General features: G+C 46.3%; 1 protein-coding gene and 1 long non-coding RNA gene across 2 annotated transcripts; one reads left to right on the forward strand and one right to left on the reverse strand.

Annotated features, from left to right (window-relative positions):
• The first annotated feature begins 7,861 nt into the window (after window positions 1–7,861).
• On the forward strand, window positions 7,862–8,602 carry LOC124674160. Its single transcript, XR_006992950.1, has 3 exons — window positions 7,862–7,919; window positions 8,241–8,333; window positions 8,517–8,602. It is a non-coding gene; the product is annotated as an uncharacterized LOC124674160 (long non-coding RNA).
• A 419-nt stretch (window positions 8,603–9,021) lies between these two features.
• On the reverse strand, window positions 9,022–13,794 carry LOC124670673 (protein argonaute 2-like). The gene is made up of 3 exons (XM_047207146.1): window positions 13,297–13,794; window positions 11,176–12,325; window positions 9,022–10,776 (listed from the first exon to the last, which is right to left on the reverse strand). The coding sequence occupies exons 1-3, from the start codon at window positions 13,721–13,723 to the stop codon at window positions 9,318–9,320; spliced, it is 3,036 nt and encodes a 1,011-aa protein (XP_047063102.1). The 5' UTR covers window positions 13,724–13,794; the 3' UTR covers window positions 9,022–9,317.
• Between the last annotated feature and the right edge of the window lie 1,057 nt (window positions 13,795–14,851).

The following is a 14,851-nucleotide window of genomic DNA, read 5'->3' on the forward strand; positions in this document are numbered from 1 at the left end:
GTAAATTTTCTTTACGTATTCTTTTTTACATTTCTTTTATTTTATTATTAAACAGTAATTTTATAAGATAACTTCTTCACCATAATTTCCACCGGCAGTTACCTCGTGTTACGGTCTTTCTTTTTAACCATTTAACGGTAATTTTTTGATACATCGTTCCGGTCATTATACCCTATATAAAGTTTAGACAGATTTAAGCTCCCAGATTGTTTTGGGCACTGTTGATGGACTATTTTTTTCCAATCATCTAGAGACACGTACTCCTATTGTTTTCTTTCTTACCGTGTCAGGCACATATGATTGTTTACCATTTGCATTATTTTTGGTAGATGGATTACCGGCAACCGGTTCATAGCTCCTTCATTCCCATTAACCTCCACCTCTTCCGGTTAGTTTTTCTTCGTTTCCTCCGAGAAAGATCTAGTGGGCCAGCCCCGCTATCCACCGCTTAGTTCTCTTTGCCTAATCTAACTTCTTTGACCGAGATGTGACCTGTGAGGGAGAGAAAATCCCCAACTCCTCTCCCCACCACGACCGGGTCCAGTTCTCCTCCTAGCACTCCTCGCCCGCCCCATCTCCGCCGTCAGAGGCCTCAATGGCCGGCGCCGCGGGAGCTCCCGGATGGGCCGGACGTCGGCCATGATCTCCGCCGCAGCGCTAGGTAGCGCCGCTCTCGCGGGACGCCCGCATACGGCGGCCTCGGGGCGGGGCAGGCCCGGATTGGGGCAGCCGCGGGCCGGTGGCGGCGACGTCGAGCGCGAGCAGGCGCGTCCCGGTCGAGAACGACGGTCCGTCCTCCTTCGCGTCCCCTTTGCCGGCTCCGCCGCAAGGTAGATAGGCTGTGCTCGGAGTGGAGTCATCGTCTAGGAAGCGAGAGAGGACCATCGGTGGTGAGCAGGCAGCCGGGATCTTGGTCCACCTCGCCGTAGCGAGTGGTATCCGCTGCCTGTCCACGCCTCTCCGGCGCTAGGTCGTCGGCATACAAATATGAGGTCACGGCCTGCCCCTTTCCGGGTTACTGCTTTACCTCAATTTTCTTCGCCTTCTCTCTCACAGGTCCTCGGATTCATGGCAGAGTAGTGCCATGAAGCATCACGCCTTACCAGCTGTGGAGAACGAGGGCAAGCTCAACCCCATGTTTCTCATCCCGTGCAGGAATAAGGTGAGGCGTGACTTTCCCCATCACTTTCTCCCTCTCATTGGAGTTCTTTCTCTATGTCTCACTCTAAACTCCTCTTATTATTCTCCTCCATGGCACATGTGGTGATGACCAGGAGGAGCGGCAGCAGACGGTCGCTGCCTCACCCTCATTGTGTCGGCATATCCAAGCAGTCACGCCAAGCAGCAGTAGGTGGCCGCGACGAGTACGGAGAGAAGGTCCTCGATGAGCACCTACAGTCATCTGCTCCTACATCCTTAAGCTATGTGCTGATTCTCTGCTCAGATCTGATTTTGTGTCTAATTTTCATATTTTCTCAAAGCCACTGATTAGAGCTTGACAGCTAGCATGGAGACTGAGGTACTGAATATTTTTCTATCTATACCTGCTCCATGTGACTTACATAATGCTAATTTGCTCCTAAACGTATCTTATAGGACAAAGCACAATTCGTACGTAAGGCCCAACATTCTATTCTGAGGAGGAAAGTCGAGCAACTTGCAGCTCAGATGAGCACCGTGTGTACATCATGTTTTGCCCTGATGGAGGTGAGGTTGGTGTTCTGCACTTTTTTGGTTCAGGAATTTATGTTTGTATGCCACAAAACTCAGGCTTATTCATTTTTTGGTTCATTGGATTTTTTCATCTACAATCTTATACTGTACATGGTATTTGCCCATGGAAATTTCTTTGTTCTCTTGACATGTTGATGGCTTGATGCCTAGAAATGATATCGAGGAACCATTTTATTTGTTGCATAATGGCAGTGATTTAGAGGGAAAAAAATCCCGGTTATGTTTTCTTTCCTAAGTCCTGAATCCTCTGTTCTAATTGAATTTGTTGCAAATAAATGAAATAAGATTTTACTTTACATGTTCTGATTGTATCTGTCTCAATGGGCTTCTAATTTGTTCATCTACAGTCTTACACTACACAATAGATTACAAAAATATGAGCTATATCTTTAGAATATGTGTGGCCTTCCACTGTAATTGTAATTATTTTGTAATGTTAATGGCTTCCACTGGCTACTATTGCTACTTAAGTGACTGTATCCTAGGTTACCCTGTGTTTAAACATTCACAGCTCAAACCAATGTTTTTGTCATTCATGCCACTGATATATAGTTTTTGCACTAAAGAGACACCCATTTTTTCGCAGGGACCTTACAATTTGATTAATTTCTCTCATTATTTGAGGTATGTAACGTGACTGTATAATGTGACCACAGAGTTATGATATTTTTTAATGTTTCGTATATGCACTACAACTTCGTAGAGGCCAAAGCAACTATCAACTCGGAGACATTTTGTGGTCATGTTCATCCTATCGTATTTGTTCTCTTAGCCTAAACTGGATTTTTTTTTAAAGAAATTGTTGCTTACTACTGTTGTTGTCATGTGCAGACGAGGCGACTATGGGAATACAAGGACAAAAACCTGGCTTATTATTTGTTTGATTTCTATTAACTTTTGTATGAATCTTTTTATCGATTTCTTTCAACTCATTCTTTGTAAGTTCTCTTATTTTTCCATCTATGATATATGCAGCTTTGTGATTTTCTAAAGTAGATTATATGGAAAACATATTCTTAAGAAGTCTCGGTTGCCTCCTTGCGTCGAATAGATGTCTCCAGGCCAAGGACTAAAGAAGAAGAAGCACATATCATGCGTGGCATCGAAGAGTCGGTCTTCACATGAAAGCTGTATGGTCCATCTTTGATGCCATTCTAAATGTAAACTTGTGGTACTTTGCAAGGTAGAGCATGGCCTGCCTCCAGTTGCAGGTCTCCAAGAGCTTTGGAAGGAAACGGAGAATTCTGAAAATAAGGACACACCTGAACCTGATGCTGTCGCACTAGCTGAGCTTGCCGAAAAGATAATTCTTCTAAACAGAAAGTGAGAGAGCTCGTGACTGAAGTGGATGTGTGGTTCAAGAAGGATAAGCTTCTCTATGAAGATCTGCTTGACATGTTTCTTTGAACGTTTATTTCCTCAGTTGCAGAATCTTGCAGATTGCTGCAGATTGTTAAACGAGTTTATTTATCTTGATTTCTCTGAATGAGATGTGACTACTTGGGTGAATATTCTTTGGCTCAAATGGTGATCCCTGAGGCTGAGCAGAAATAGAGTCTATTGTCTAGAGAGGACATACTAAGAGCTGTTTAGCCATCTTAGTGATAGTATCAGACCACCAGTAAAATGCGTGTACTTTTTTCCTTACAATTTAAGCACTACAGAAAACAACCTATCTAAGCAGATTATGTACCCTTATGCTGACCAATCTATACTCAACCGTAAAGTAAAACTGGTTTCGGTGCATGGTAGCATGAACAAACGAGAGAGCAAACTAGCTGCTTACGATTTGTTATTTCCTTTTTGTCTTCTGGTGATTAATTCGATCCTGCTAGCTTGCAAAAATTTCGGTGCGCCGGTGCAAACACATGGCGCACCATCTAGATCTCCCCTAAACGAAAAGAGATGGGACTGTGAATTGTGACCCACGCCCTGTTTAGGTTTCTGAATTTACGCGTTGTGTGCAGCAACCTGAAATCTGAAGTTGTGTACTCCCTTACACAGTTAAACTGCACGAGAAAGTCATATGTACCAAGCTTAATCTGTTTACCAGCTGTAAGCAGATGTACGAAAAACTAACTTTTCTGTTTCCTTTTCTTACAATGGCATCCAACTCAATGGAACATATCTCTAACTCGATGCACACTATGTAGCTGAACTAAACCAGGTTGTCTTTCTTTTTACTCTCTCTCTCTACAGGTTTCCAGATGCTATACTTTCGATCCTTTAATTTTAGCTTTACTCACATAATGAGTTCTGTCCAGATGGACGCAGCTGCTATTCCAGATAGAAATGCCCCTATTGACTACTACGGAGTATTGAGCAACTGCAGAGAGAAGTGACATACCGATTGTTGATGCCTGAACCCATAGGCGCTTGAGCTCAGCGCCGGCCATCTGCTTTGCTCCGCTATTTCCACCTCGCTAAACGCTCACGTCGGTGGCGCTGCCGCCTGCTACGCTAACGAGCTCCACCGACCTCAATCGAACGGAGCTTCTAGCACGTCACCCTCCACCCGAACCACGCAGGGCGTCCGCGCTCGCAACGATTGGCCTCCGCGACTGCGGCCTGGACGGGAAGACACCCGCAGAGGCAGCGCTTCGCGTCCCTGCAGCGTGATGCCTGCCGCCGTCCCAATCACGCCGCCCCTCTTCTTCAGCTACGACACCTAGAGCTAGCAGCTCCCTTCTGGTCACTGTTTAGGATCCAGTATTTTTTTCCCTCACCCGTTCCTATCCCCTGTCTCCCCGCTTAGGGTCGGACTTACTGCTGCGGCCCACGTAAAGAGCCTTGCCGTAACCCAACAAATAAACAGAAGATAGACCAGTTTCTTATGGGCGGCGCTTACATGCGGTGCATTCCCGTGTACTCTTGCCTACCCTATGAGCGTTGCTCCTCTCTCTTTTTAGAACAGTCGAATCAAATTCAGCCACCGGAGCTGCTAATCAAAAATTAATACGGAGTACGCGAGTAGCATTTTTAAGGACAAAAAGCCACAGGCGCGGCGTGCGCCGCGCCACTGCCAGCTAGTAATATTTAGGTGCAGTTATCCTACGTGTACGATAATTTTTTTACCTCCTTTTTTAAATTACTCGACGGTATTATTCCGGCTGTAATCTTTGCGTGTCTTTTCGGCAGTAATTTTGCGGTAGTGGTACCTACGGTTTTTTGTCCCTGTTTTTAACTACACGGTAATTCTTCAACGCACCTTTCCGGCTGTGATTTTTTTTTGCTACTGCAAGTCTTCGAGGGTGCATAATTATGTTGCTGCAATTCATCGCTTAGTTGCGAACGGATAATTTCCCCTTAGTTTGACTTGAAGGCTGAGGGGTTTTGGCAAAAAAGAAGTCTGGGTCCCGGCCCGTTAATATATATACCTCTCGCTTTTCACCTCCCTCCCTCCCTCCCTACCACACCACCGGCGCGATGACATCTCCAAGGAAAAGTCGCGGCGAGGGGAAGCCAGCCGGTGGGTTCGGGTTCTCCGTCGCCGGCGACCGCAAGCGCAAGCGTTTGGCCGAGTACCCCTGCGTGTCTCGCCTCAGACAGCGGCGGCTCATTCTCTTCCTCTTGAGCCACGATTTCGTTCAAACCCACGACGCGTACGTACTGAACCCCCCGCTTAATTCCACCATTGATTTGCTTTCTAATAATGCCTGCATACCACTGGATGACTTTCCTGACCCCGCGACATTGCGTGCAGATTCATGGGCGAGACGGCCGTGCTCATCGACGTGATGCACCTGCACCGTCTGGTGCTTCACGGCCAGTGGAGCGACGCCATCAGCTACCTCTCCCGCTTCCTGCCGTCCGGCTCCGGCCGTCCGCTCGGCGTCCACGGCCGCGCCCTCTTCTACTTCCTCCGCGTGCACAAGGCTATCGACGACATCGTCGCGGGCGGAAAGGAGGCCCTCTCGGTGACCGCCGCCGTCACTCTCTGCTCGCACCGCTTCGTCACGCGCAGCCCTGCCCTCACCAAGCTCCAAGCCATCTTCTCCTCCCTCGTCGAGTCCAAGACACTCAGGCAATCAATTCATATAAGTATCTACTTTTCATGTCCTTGAGCCTCAGCAATACTTAAAATATGTTCCTAAATGCAGGGACTCCATGGACATTGCGCTCATGAGGTGGGAGGCGTCCTCCATTGTGGATGACCTGCTTGATCAAACGCCAGAGTTCAGAGACCATATGCGTCCGTGCCGCCGCGGGTCAATGAATCCCCAGAACGTGCTTCCCCTCGGCTTCGGCCACGCTAGGCACGCCACCACCTAATCCCTTCTCTATTTCTTGATCCTTACTAGCTAGCCACTGACTGTCAGTCTAATATCTGCTGCTGCTTTTTTTTTCTGCTAGTTTCCGTCCGAGACGCCACGTCAAGAAACAGGGCGACCATGTCCCGGCGTCGGTGGTGGCTGGGATGTATCTTCAGAAGAGGAAGACGTATGTTCACCATATACTTTCTTGGCAAGACCTGAAATGCTCTTTATATCTGCTTGTTTTAGTCTCTTCCTGGCATGCTTGATGCATACTACACAGACTAATCAGTTAGATATATGCCCCTTGCTTTGTCTGCGCAGGCTGCCTTCTTCGACCTCAACTGATTACTCTCAGGGATTAACTCGCGGTACGATATCATCGTCACAAACATCTTACGGCGGCCCACCCCTGCCCTCTAATTATTATGTATGGTACCCTGCTTATTAACTAACATGATTTTTTTTTTCTCTCCCTCTTGTCTCTCGATGCCAGACGCCTTAGTTAAAGCAAAGGAATGGTTGGTGGATCTTGTTGGTATACATCTACTCTCCTGCTCTAGCTCTATTTGTTGTCTTTATTTCATACTTTCTTGGCCCGAGCATATAAACTTATCCGGTCTTCAGATAGAAGTGTAGAAGCTGGTAAGCCGCGTCAAGGGGATCCAGTTCGATCAGCATGCAGCAAAGGTAACTTCCACTCTCCTTTCATCCACTAAACGTACCTTTGGCCTCATTTCAAGAAGCATTTAGTTTACTGTCTTTTCCAACTAAATACATTTTGTTTATGCAATAAGGGATCTCTACTGGCAGTAAATTGTTCTTGACCTACTTGCGGGCTACGCACACATAATAATTTATCAAGTCACACTTCTAGCCCTATAAGCTTATTTCCCTGCAAGATTAAAATGAACTAACTCAAGCAGGATGATGCTTCTATCATTAACTGGACCATTTTCCCCGGATTTCGGTGTTCGCCGGTTTCCCTTAATTAACTGCACTTTGTATGGTATTTGCGTCCGATTTCCCTTATTAACTGGACCATTTTTCTCTTCTTGTAATGCAATGCGGGAACTCCCCGCCGTAGCTTCCGTTAAAAAATGATGGTTCTATCATGCTTCATATTATGTTTTTTTTTTTGCGGGGGGTGCTTCATATTATGTTTGTTGCAACTTTTTTTTTTTTTTTGCTTTTGCCATCTTATTTGTGTTATTGCTTTTTTAATACATTATCATGCTACATTCTCCAGTTCCCATTATCGTTTAGTTACTGATGTTTGACCTTCTTTGCAGAAAGTTATCTTATTTATATCTGAACATTTTTTTGCAGAGAATATCTGAATGTTCTTTTCTTTTTCGGATAATATCTGAACATTCTTTGTGTGCAGAATAATTTATAACTGCATACCCGTCCACTACATCAACCTCATCATGTTTGATGTTGTTCTTTGCATATCTGAACATTCTTCTGGACTCATTGCAGGCGATCCTGGCTCACAGACTAATTTTTGTACTATCCCAAGGCTTGCTGGAAAATCTCGCATCAGACTATTGACCGATCTTGGTAAATTAGTTGTACACCTTCAATTGCTTGTGGACCAGTACTAGCCTTTATCCGCTCTCTTAATCCATTTTTTTTAGTGATCACCAAGTGTGTATATATTGTTGTCAATAATATATGTTCTGTCTTAATGTCGAAATAATCTTGATTTTTGCAATGGCAGTTATATTAAGAGAGGCAAAGGAATGGATATTGTATCTTACTGGTAAGCTAGACTCAACCATGCAGACTTTCATTGTGCTGCACTTGTTGATTAGTATTTGGTGACATTTCACTATGGGAACTGATGAGCTTATGTATATACAGAGGAGCGTCTAGAAGCATGGCCAGACGCGAGTCAAGCGTATCCACTTCAGTATTTGAGTAAACAAGGTAAATTCACACTGTTTTCATCCATCGGCTGTTTTGTCTAAAGAAAACTTTTGTTTAGTCACGGGCTATCTGGGATCTTCAATGGGTGCTGAAATTATTCAAATCCGTGCTATCCTTATGTGGACAGTTTTGTCACGTGACTCTGAGACACCAGATCAGCACTGTTTGCTGGTTGCTTCATGTTTCTAGCTGTTTTGTGTGCATGAAAAACTCAACACTGAAGTCGGCCTTGATGTTTGTTTCTCTTTGCTCCTCATCAGTGCGTCTGTGCGTAGCTGTCTAATACGCTGGCATTTCTAATGGACGAACTCATCGTCACAGGTGCTTTGGCTGATCGACTCTCAAAGACTGCAACTGGTGCCTTCACATGGCCTACTATCGGAAGTTCTGGAGTCTCGTCAAACGCAGAAGCAGGTAATCCAGTTGAAGCTTGCGCCATGAAGTTATGTGCAGACTATGTAAAGTTCAGAAGAGAAAAAAAATACTGCGTGAAATAGCTTCCTGCTTGCCTTTGGTCCTTTCAAATTTTGAGTTAAGGAAGCTATGTTCCGTTGATACCTCAAACCAGTGACCGTAACCGGTGTTCTTCGTGTGCAGGCATTGGCAATCTTTCGACCCAATGAGGCCGTCACCGGACTCCATAGATGCTCCTCGGATCAACTAAGGATGTACTTCATACCAGATCTACTCCGGTCTTTCTAGCCAGTAGGGATCTAGTATCTCCTAGTAGAGTTTATATCTTCATCATGTAGCCATGTAACTGCTGCTGAATTGGCGAGAAGAGAAAACATGTGCTATGTATACTGAATTCGTTGTGCTTGCCTTACTTTAGTTTACGTCTATGCATGTTCTTTTAGATTTGTGAGTTGGAAACAAACTTTTTGGTTTGGATATTTTGGTGCTAGTTTCTGTGCTGCAATCTATTTTTAAATCTCGAGGGAGAAAAACATAAACAGATCAAAAATTGCTTTTGCATGTTCTTGAAAAATATGTTCTTGACCAAACAGACCAAAGAACATGGACTGCTGTTTCACGAGTCATTCCACCACTCATATCAAGAGACAAACAGAATTTCCACAGTTGAGATCACTAACACCACATAAACAGTTCATGTAATGAACCAAAAGTCGCTGAAACTTCATGACAGCTCATTACCAGAATATAAAACGCCGGCATCACCCAAAGTATGTCAAAGCCGTCCTGGCTACACATCTGACTGCAAAAGACGTCAGGCAACCAACACGGCAACATAGCAGCTATAGTTAGACACAGACCTGACGCACACGCACAATGACACAACCACAAAAACGTTTTAAGCTTACAGTTTAGACCATACGGAGCAGTTTGTATATATATTACCAGACCAAGCTAAGTGACACACAGGTGGCAAAGCCGGTGTCAGATGAAGAACATGTTGTCCTGAAGATCCACATGCAGTGTCGGGAAGTTCCCAAACTCAGAACCACCACCCACAGAGGATGCCGAGGATGAAGAACTGCGTGCCTGGGGCTGGGACGCCATCATTGCCTCGTAGTATTGCCTGCCGCGGTACGCCGCCAGGTCGGCATAGTAGACAGGCGTCGCCAACGACACAGGCTTGGTGCAGCGAGCGAAAAGGAAGCAGAGGTTGTACACCATCTTCTGCAGGGCATCCGAGCTGAAGTTGTGCTCATCCATCAGGCTGTAGTAGTGTGTGGGCCGGCTTGTCCCGATAAGCCCATTGTGGCTGCACAGGTAGAAGTCGTAGGCCATAGGGTCGATCACGCTGGTGTCCACCACCGTGCCAGGAAGCACGTTGCCATTTTTCAACTGTGCCTCTTTCTTGTCCTTTGGGAACAGCCGTGTGTGGTGCCGCTTCTTGGCCACGATCACTGTGATCGTTGGCGAGTACCCATTGACCTTGATCCCCTTCTCCATATCTGCAAGCTCCTCGTTAAGTACCATCTCAAACTGCCCATCACTCACGCCATCGCGGAAGTAAATGATCTTCTGAGGCTTAACGCCGTTCTTCTTCTCAAAGACACCGATGAGCTCTCGGCAAATATCACCAAGGTGCTTGATCACCTCGCAGCGGTGCGGCTGGGCACGGATTCTAGGCACATACTTGCTGGCCCCACGATCAACGGATGCAACCACGGCTGCTATGGATGGACTTTCCACATTACCAGGTCCAGGGTGGTTCACATCCGCACCGATGAACATGAAAGGCGCACCGGTGTCCAGTGGAAGCCGGTCATAGAGCTGGACGTTGCTGCCCCCGAGTTTGCTGTTGATCTTCAGGGCAAGGTTGGACATGTACTGGTCCTGGCCCTGGGGTTTGTTTGCGATGTTGCTCAGGAAACACTGGGTTTGGATCCCCAGTTGCGTCTCGCAGATCAGCTTCAGTGTCTTGTACCCAGGATGCTGCTCAGACATCGGGCAGAAGAGGAGCTGCAGCTTCTGGTTCTTCTTCACTGCAGCCTGCTTTGCATTGTTGAGCTCCTCATACAGTTTGCGTGGATCCGATAGCACTGACATTGCTGATAGATGCACAAAAAATGGGTCCTTGTACATCCGAATGCCAACGTCACAGCACTTCCTGACGATATAATCAACAAACATGGGACCATTAAGCGATTGCTGCCTGGAGTGAGATGGCCCTGCACTGAAGTCGACAATACCCCAACACTTGAGTTCTTTGCCCTCTACCAGCTTCTTCCTCACAAGGTTCCACTGGCAATTCTGATCAACGTTGCATTTGTTGGGCTGACCACCCGTGGTGCCACCAAGTTTCAGGGATGGAGGAGGAAGGACCCTACCGGTGACTTCCATCATCTCTAGATCCAAAGAAATCCCAAACTGTTGAGCTATTTCTCCCCTGCAAATAAAATGGTGATTAGTACCTCATAACAAACATCAGTTCTTTTGTACATATAAACTTTATTTATTTTCAATTTTCCATAAAAAAAGATAAAGAACTGTTGTCAAGCACGTATTGTGCCATTTCTAGACAAATAGTATGACAGAGAAGGGCTTAATATCAAGAACACAAAACAGACAAGAAGAACAAGAGTTGACAAACAAAATGATGACAGGATTACAGTCCACTGTTTCTTTCAAGAATATATTAACATGCATACCATGGTAGAGGTAATAAAAGAAGGACAGCACTAAATCTACTTTCATAGTACCAGTTAAACATTGCAGCAGGTTTAGTAACTTAACGGGTGGTTAAAATTTGTAGACAGCAGAAAGGGGTTCAGACTCAAACAGTTACCTGCAAGGCCCATCTCTAGCTCTCACTGCGTCCATAATCCTCTGCTTCCGGTCATCTGCTTTAATTAAAGCCATGCCTTTCAGCTGTTTATCAGTCTCCTTACTCAAATTTGCCTTTGGATACCTCTGCCCTTCAAGAAGAATACAAAGCTCAATGGGCACATAATTTGGTTTGTCTTTGCTCTTGCTCAAATCCAAACATGGAAGCATCTGATACTCAATAACCTTGCCATACTGCTGAGAGAAGTAGTCAACAAGCCTCTTCGCCTGCCCTGATTCCGAATCTGAAAAGGTGATCTGGCTGGCAGGCAAATCAGTCAAGCCTTGAATAGTGTACTTCTGATTGGTCCTCCGGTGGCTCACAGTAACACGTTGGCCTTTGAGCTCATACTCCAAATTTTTCAGTTGATCCTTGCTTAGTGCTGTCCTGTAGTCAAGGGACCTTATGATCTGCTTGACATGATCCAGGACACATCCAGCTTTGCGAAATGGCATAACTGAATAGTCGACACATAAGACCAGCCCTTTCTGAGTGTGTTTAAGGGTCTGCTGAGTTCCTGACATAGCCACAACACCCCGCCCGAGATCGTAACTGCTTTCGGGTGAGTAAAATCCCTTGCCAAGTATTATCTTGCGCCAGCAAGAAGCCTCGCGCACAACGACATCAAGACCCTGCAAGACCTCCCTAGGCACAGGAAGCTCTGAGAGTTGGCTTAAAGGAAGCTGCTTCTTGAACTCCACTGATACAATGTAGGTCTTGGAACGAACTCTGACACGGAATAAACCTTCTGGCAGTTCAGCAGAAGTAAACAGATTTCTCTTTCCATCATAAGCAACAGCCGATGAAAGCTGCCGAAAGCTTTCATCCTTGAAAAGCTCAGCCTTTGCAGAAAGAAAATCTGCATTGGACAGCTCCTTGCCTGAAGCCTTTTGAGATGCTGGATCGAACTTGATATCTATGTCATAGTGAAAAATGGTGGACACCTTTTGGTAGTTGACTATGAAGTGGTTTACCAAAAGTTTGACCTTGGATTGAAATAATGCTCCTCCAGAATCAGGCCTTCGCATCGGCACCCGTCCGCCACTTGGAGACACGGCAACTGGGGCAGCTGATGGCTGTACTTTTGCCACTTCTTTGGAGGTAATGCGTTCTAGCGAAGAAAAAAAAAAGAGCAGTTAGAAACACAAAAAGGTAAATTTACAAGGAAAATATATTCAGCTAAGCCATATTTTCCCTCCCAACATATGTTCTGGTACAAGTTTATCCCAAATTAAGTAAATTTAGCATGTGATTCACTATCATGTAAATTTGCAAGTAAAAAATGACAATCATTCAGAACACTGAATAGTGATTATTATTCCTGCACGGCGATTCAGTTCTTTTTGTTCCCACAAAGCAAAAGGTGCTCCAAGAACTGTCTTTCTTTTATCTGATCTCTCAAAGGCACTGAGATTACAAAATTCTATCTACATGAAGAAGGCTACTGACTAAACAACACACTACTTAGAGAGACGCAGAAAATAGGGCAAAGTGGCTCATTAAAACTTTCTCGATACGTTTCCTGTCTAAGGACAGGAGAAATAAATGATGTCATAAATCCTCTAAAACTGCAAGCTGGCAAACAAGATAAGGCTCCCTCGGATCCTAGCTACCTATTTCTTTCGCATGTATTCTGTATCCTGTGATCTGAACCAACAAACCAACCAACTGGCAGCTCGAAACAGGGGAATTGAGTTTGCAAATGGTTTAGAAAGTAGTACTAATTCAAAATAACGTAGAGTACTTACTTCAGTGCATACCAAACACGATTACATGAACCCTAAGCGAAGTGCATATCATAAAAAAAGAGCATAAATCTGCAAGGGCCGAACAAAACACAGTTTGGGTGGCACTCCCATCAGTCTAGTCAACGAGGACCACTCTATAGTGTATACCATCGGCACAGAGGAAACAAGCACGAATTGATCGATCACGTGAACAAACAAGTGGAGCCAGATCGTGCAGGTTTAACCAACAATCACTAAATCCCTAGATGACCTGATGATGAACCGTCAATGCCCCGACGGAAACAGAGTGAGCTAAAAGCTAAGCAGGCAAGTAAAAAACAGGGGAGGCGCTTACCGACGGATCCAGAAGGGCGCCCTGCCCCCTCCGCCTCGACCCTCCTCGGCGCAGCGGGTTGCGCCGTCGCCGGCGCCGGGGCGTAATCCCCGCGCCCTCTTCCGGGCTGCCCCCACGCGTTCCCGCCACGCCCGGGGGCGGGCCCGTACCCGCGTCCGCCGACAGCAGGACCGCGCCCACCGGGCGGCGCGCCTCCACCGTAGCCTCCGCCTCCTCCGCGGCCGTCTCCGCCTCCCTGAGGACCAGGGCCTCGTCCCCGCCCCTCGCCGCCTCCGCGAGGAGCGTAACCTCCGCCGCGAGCCGCGTAGCCGCCGCCTCCGCCACCCCGTCCGTCTCCGCCCCCAGGAGGGCCGTATCCTCGGCCCTGACCGCCACCGCGCGCCCCGCCGCCGCGGGCTCGCCCGCGGCCGCCCTGGTCGTACTCCATCGCCGCGCCGCCGATCTCAGACGAGGAAACGATCTGTGGATCAAATGTGCAAGCAAGGTTCGGATCGAATTGCTAATGTTGCTTTCCTTGTTTCGTACTACGCTCAAAAGCAGGGGGAGGTGGAGATAGAGGGGAGCGGTTTATAGATACTGATCGATCGTGGGCGCGAGAGCCGGGGGCTAAAATACCCGTTCTACCCCTAGGGGTTTCGATGGATCGCGTGCGTACGGATGGGCAAATCTGGAAACCGAGGGTCAATGCGAGTCGTGAGGGAACAAGTCACGAAGCTGCCGCGACGCGTGGTTTCCTGCCATTTCCTTTCTCTTTGCCCTTTTTCTGTTTTAAGATTTAGAAGATTTTCTGTTTTAGATCTTGTTTTTACCATTTTGCACCCACGCTTTGCCGAAATAGCGGGGAGGTATAACGATTCCCTTTTCTAGAACACTCCATAAGATGCACCAACGCGATTTATTATTTTTCAATGGTAACAATTGTACCGGTAGATATAGCTAAAATCTGCAGAATAATCTGCGGGCATTTAATACGTCCCTTATTCATGCATTGGTGGTAGTATCGCATAGATTTGATTTTTCGATTTATCAACCGTATGGCGTACAAGATGCGACCGAGGATATCGTGTGCGGCAGCACCACAAGTACAGAGCTACGGTCGTGGATCCTATAACATGTCCATGTCCGACTTCTCCCGACTTTGAGTCCCAGCAAGGTGGAGGCTGCTCCCTATGGGACCCACATGTCATCGACTGGATGTCATGAATGGCTACCCCTTATATATATAAACGAAGGGAGCGGTACACAAAGCTTCTTTTCTTATTTCTACCCCTTCGGATTTATGCGATAGTGTGTTCATGTGTGTGGGTGGGTGGGTGGAGCCGATAACTCGGTGGTACACTAAGGGGTATAACGGAAACAAGGGTTGGTGTTTCATATTAGAAGAAAGTGTGAAGAACACGCATTTTATCTTAATGATAAATGTGTACTAAATACAGCTTAATATGTGAATTGGATGGGCGATAATTCCCCTATTTACATTTATTTTTCTGATTCTCTCTTTGCGGTTGGCGGAGCGGATTCAATAGCTGTAAATAGGAAAATATGCAAATTAATC

Source organism: Lolium rigidum, chromosome 7 (assembly GCF_022539505.1).
Source record: "Lolium rigidum isolate FL_2022 chromosome 7, APGP_CSIRO_Lrig_0.1, whole genome shotgun sequence".
NCBI classification, from domain to species: domain Eukaryota; kingdom Viridiplantae; phylum Streptophyta; class Magnoliopsida; order Poales; family Poaceae; genus Lolium; species Lolium rigidum.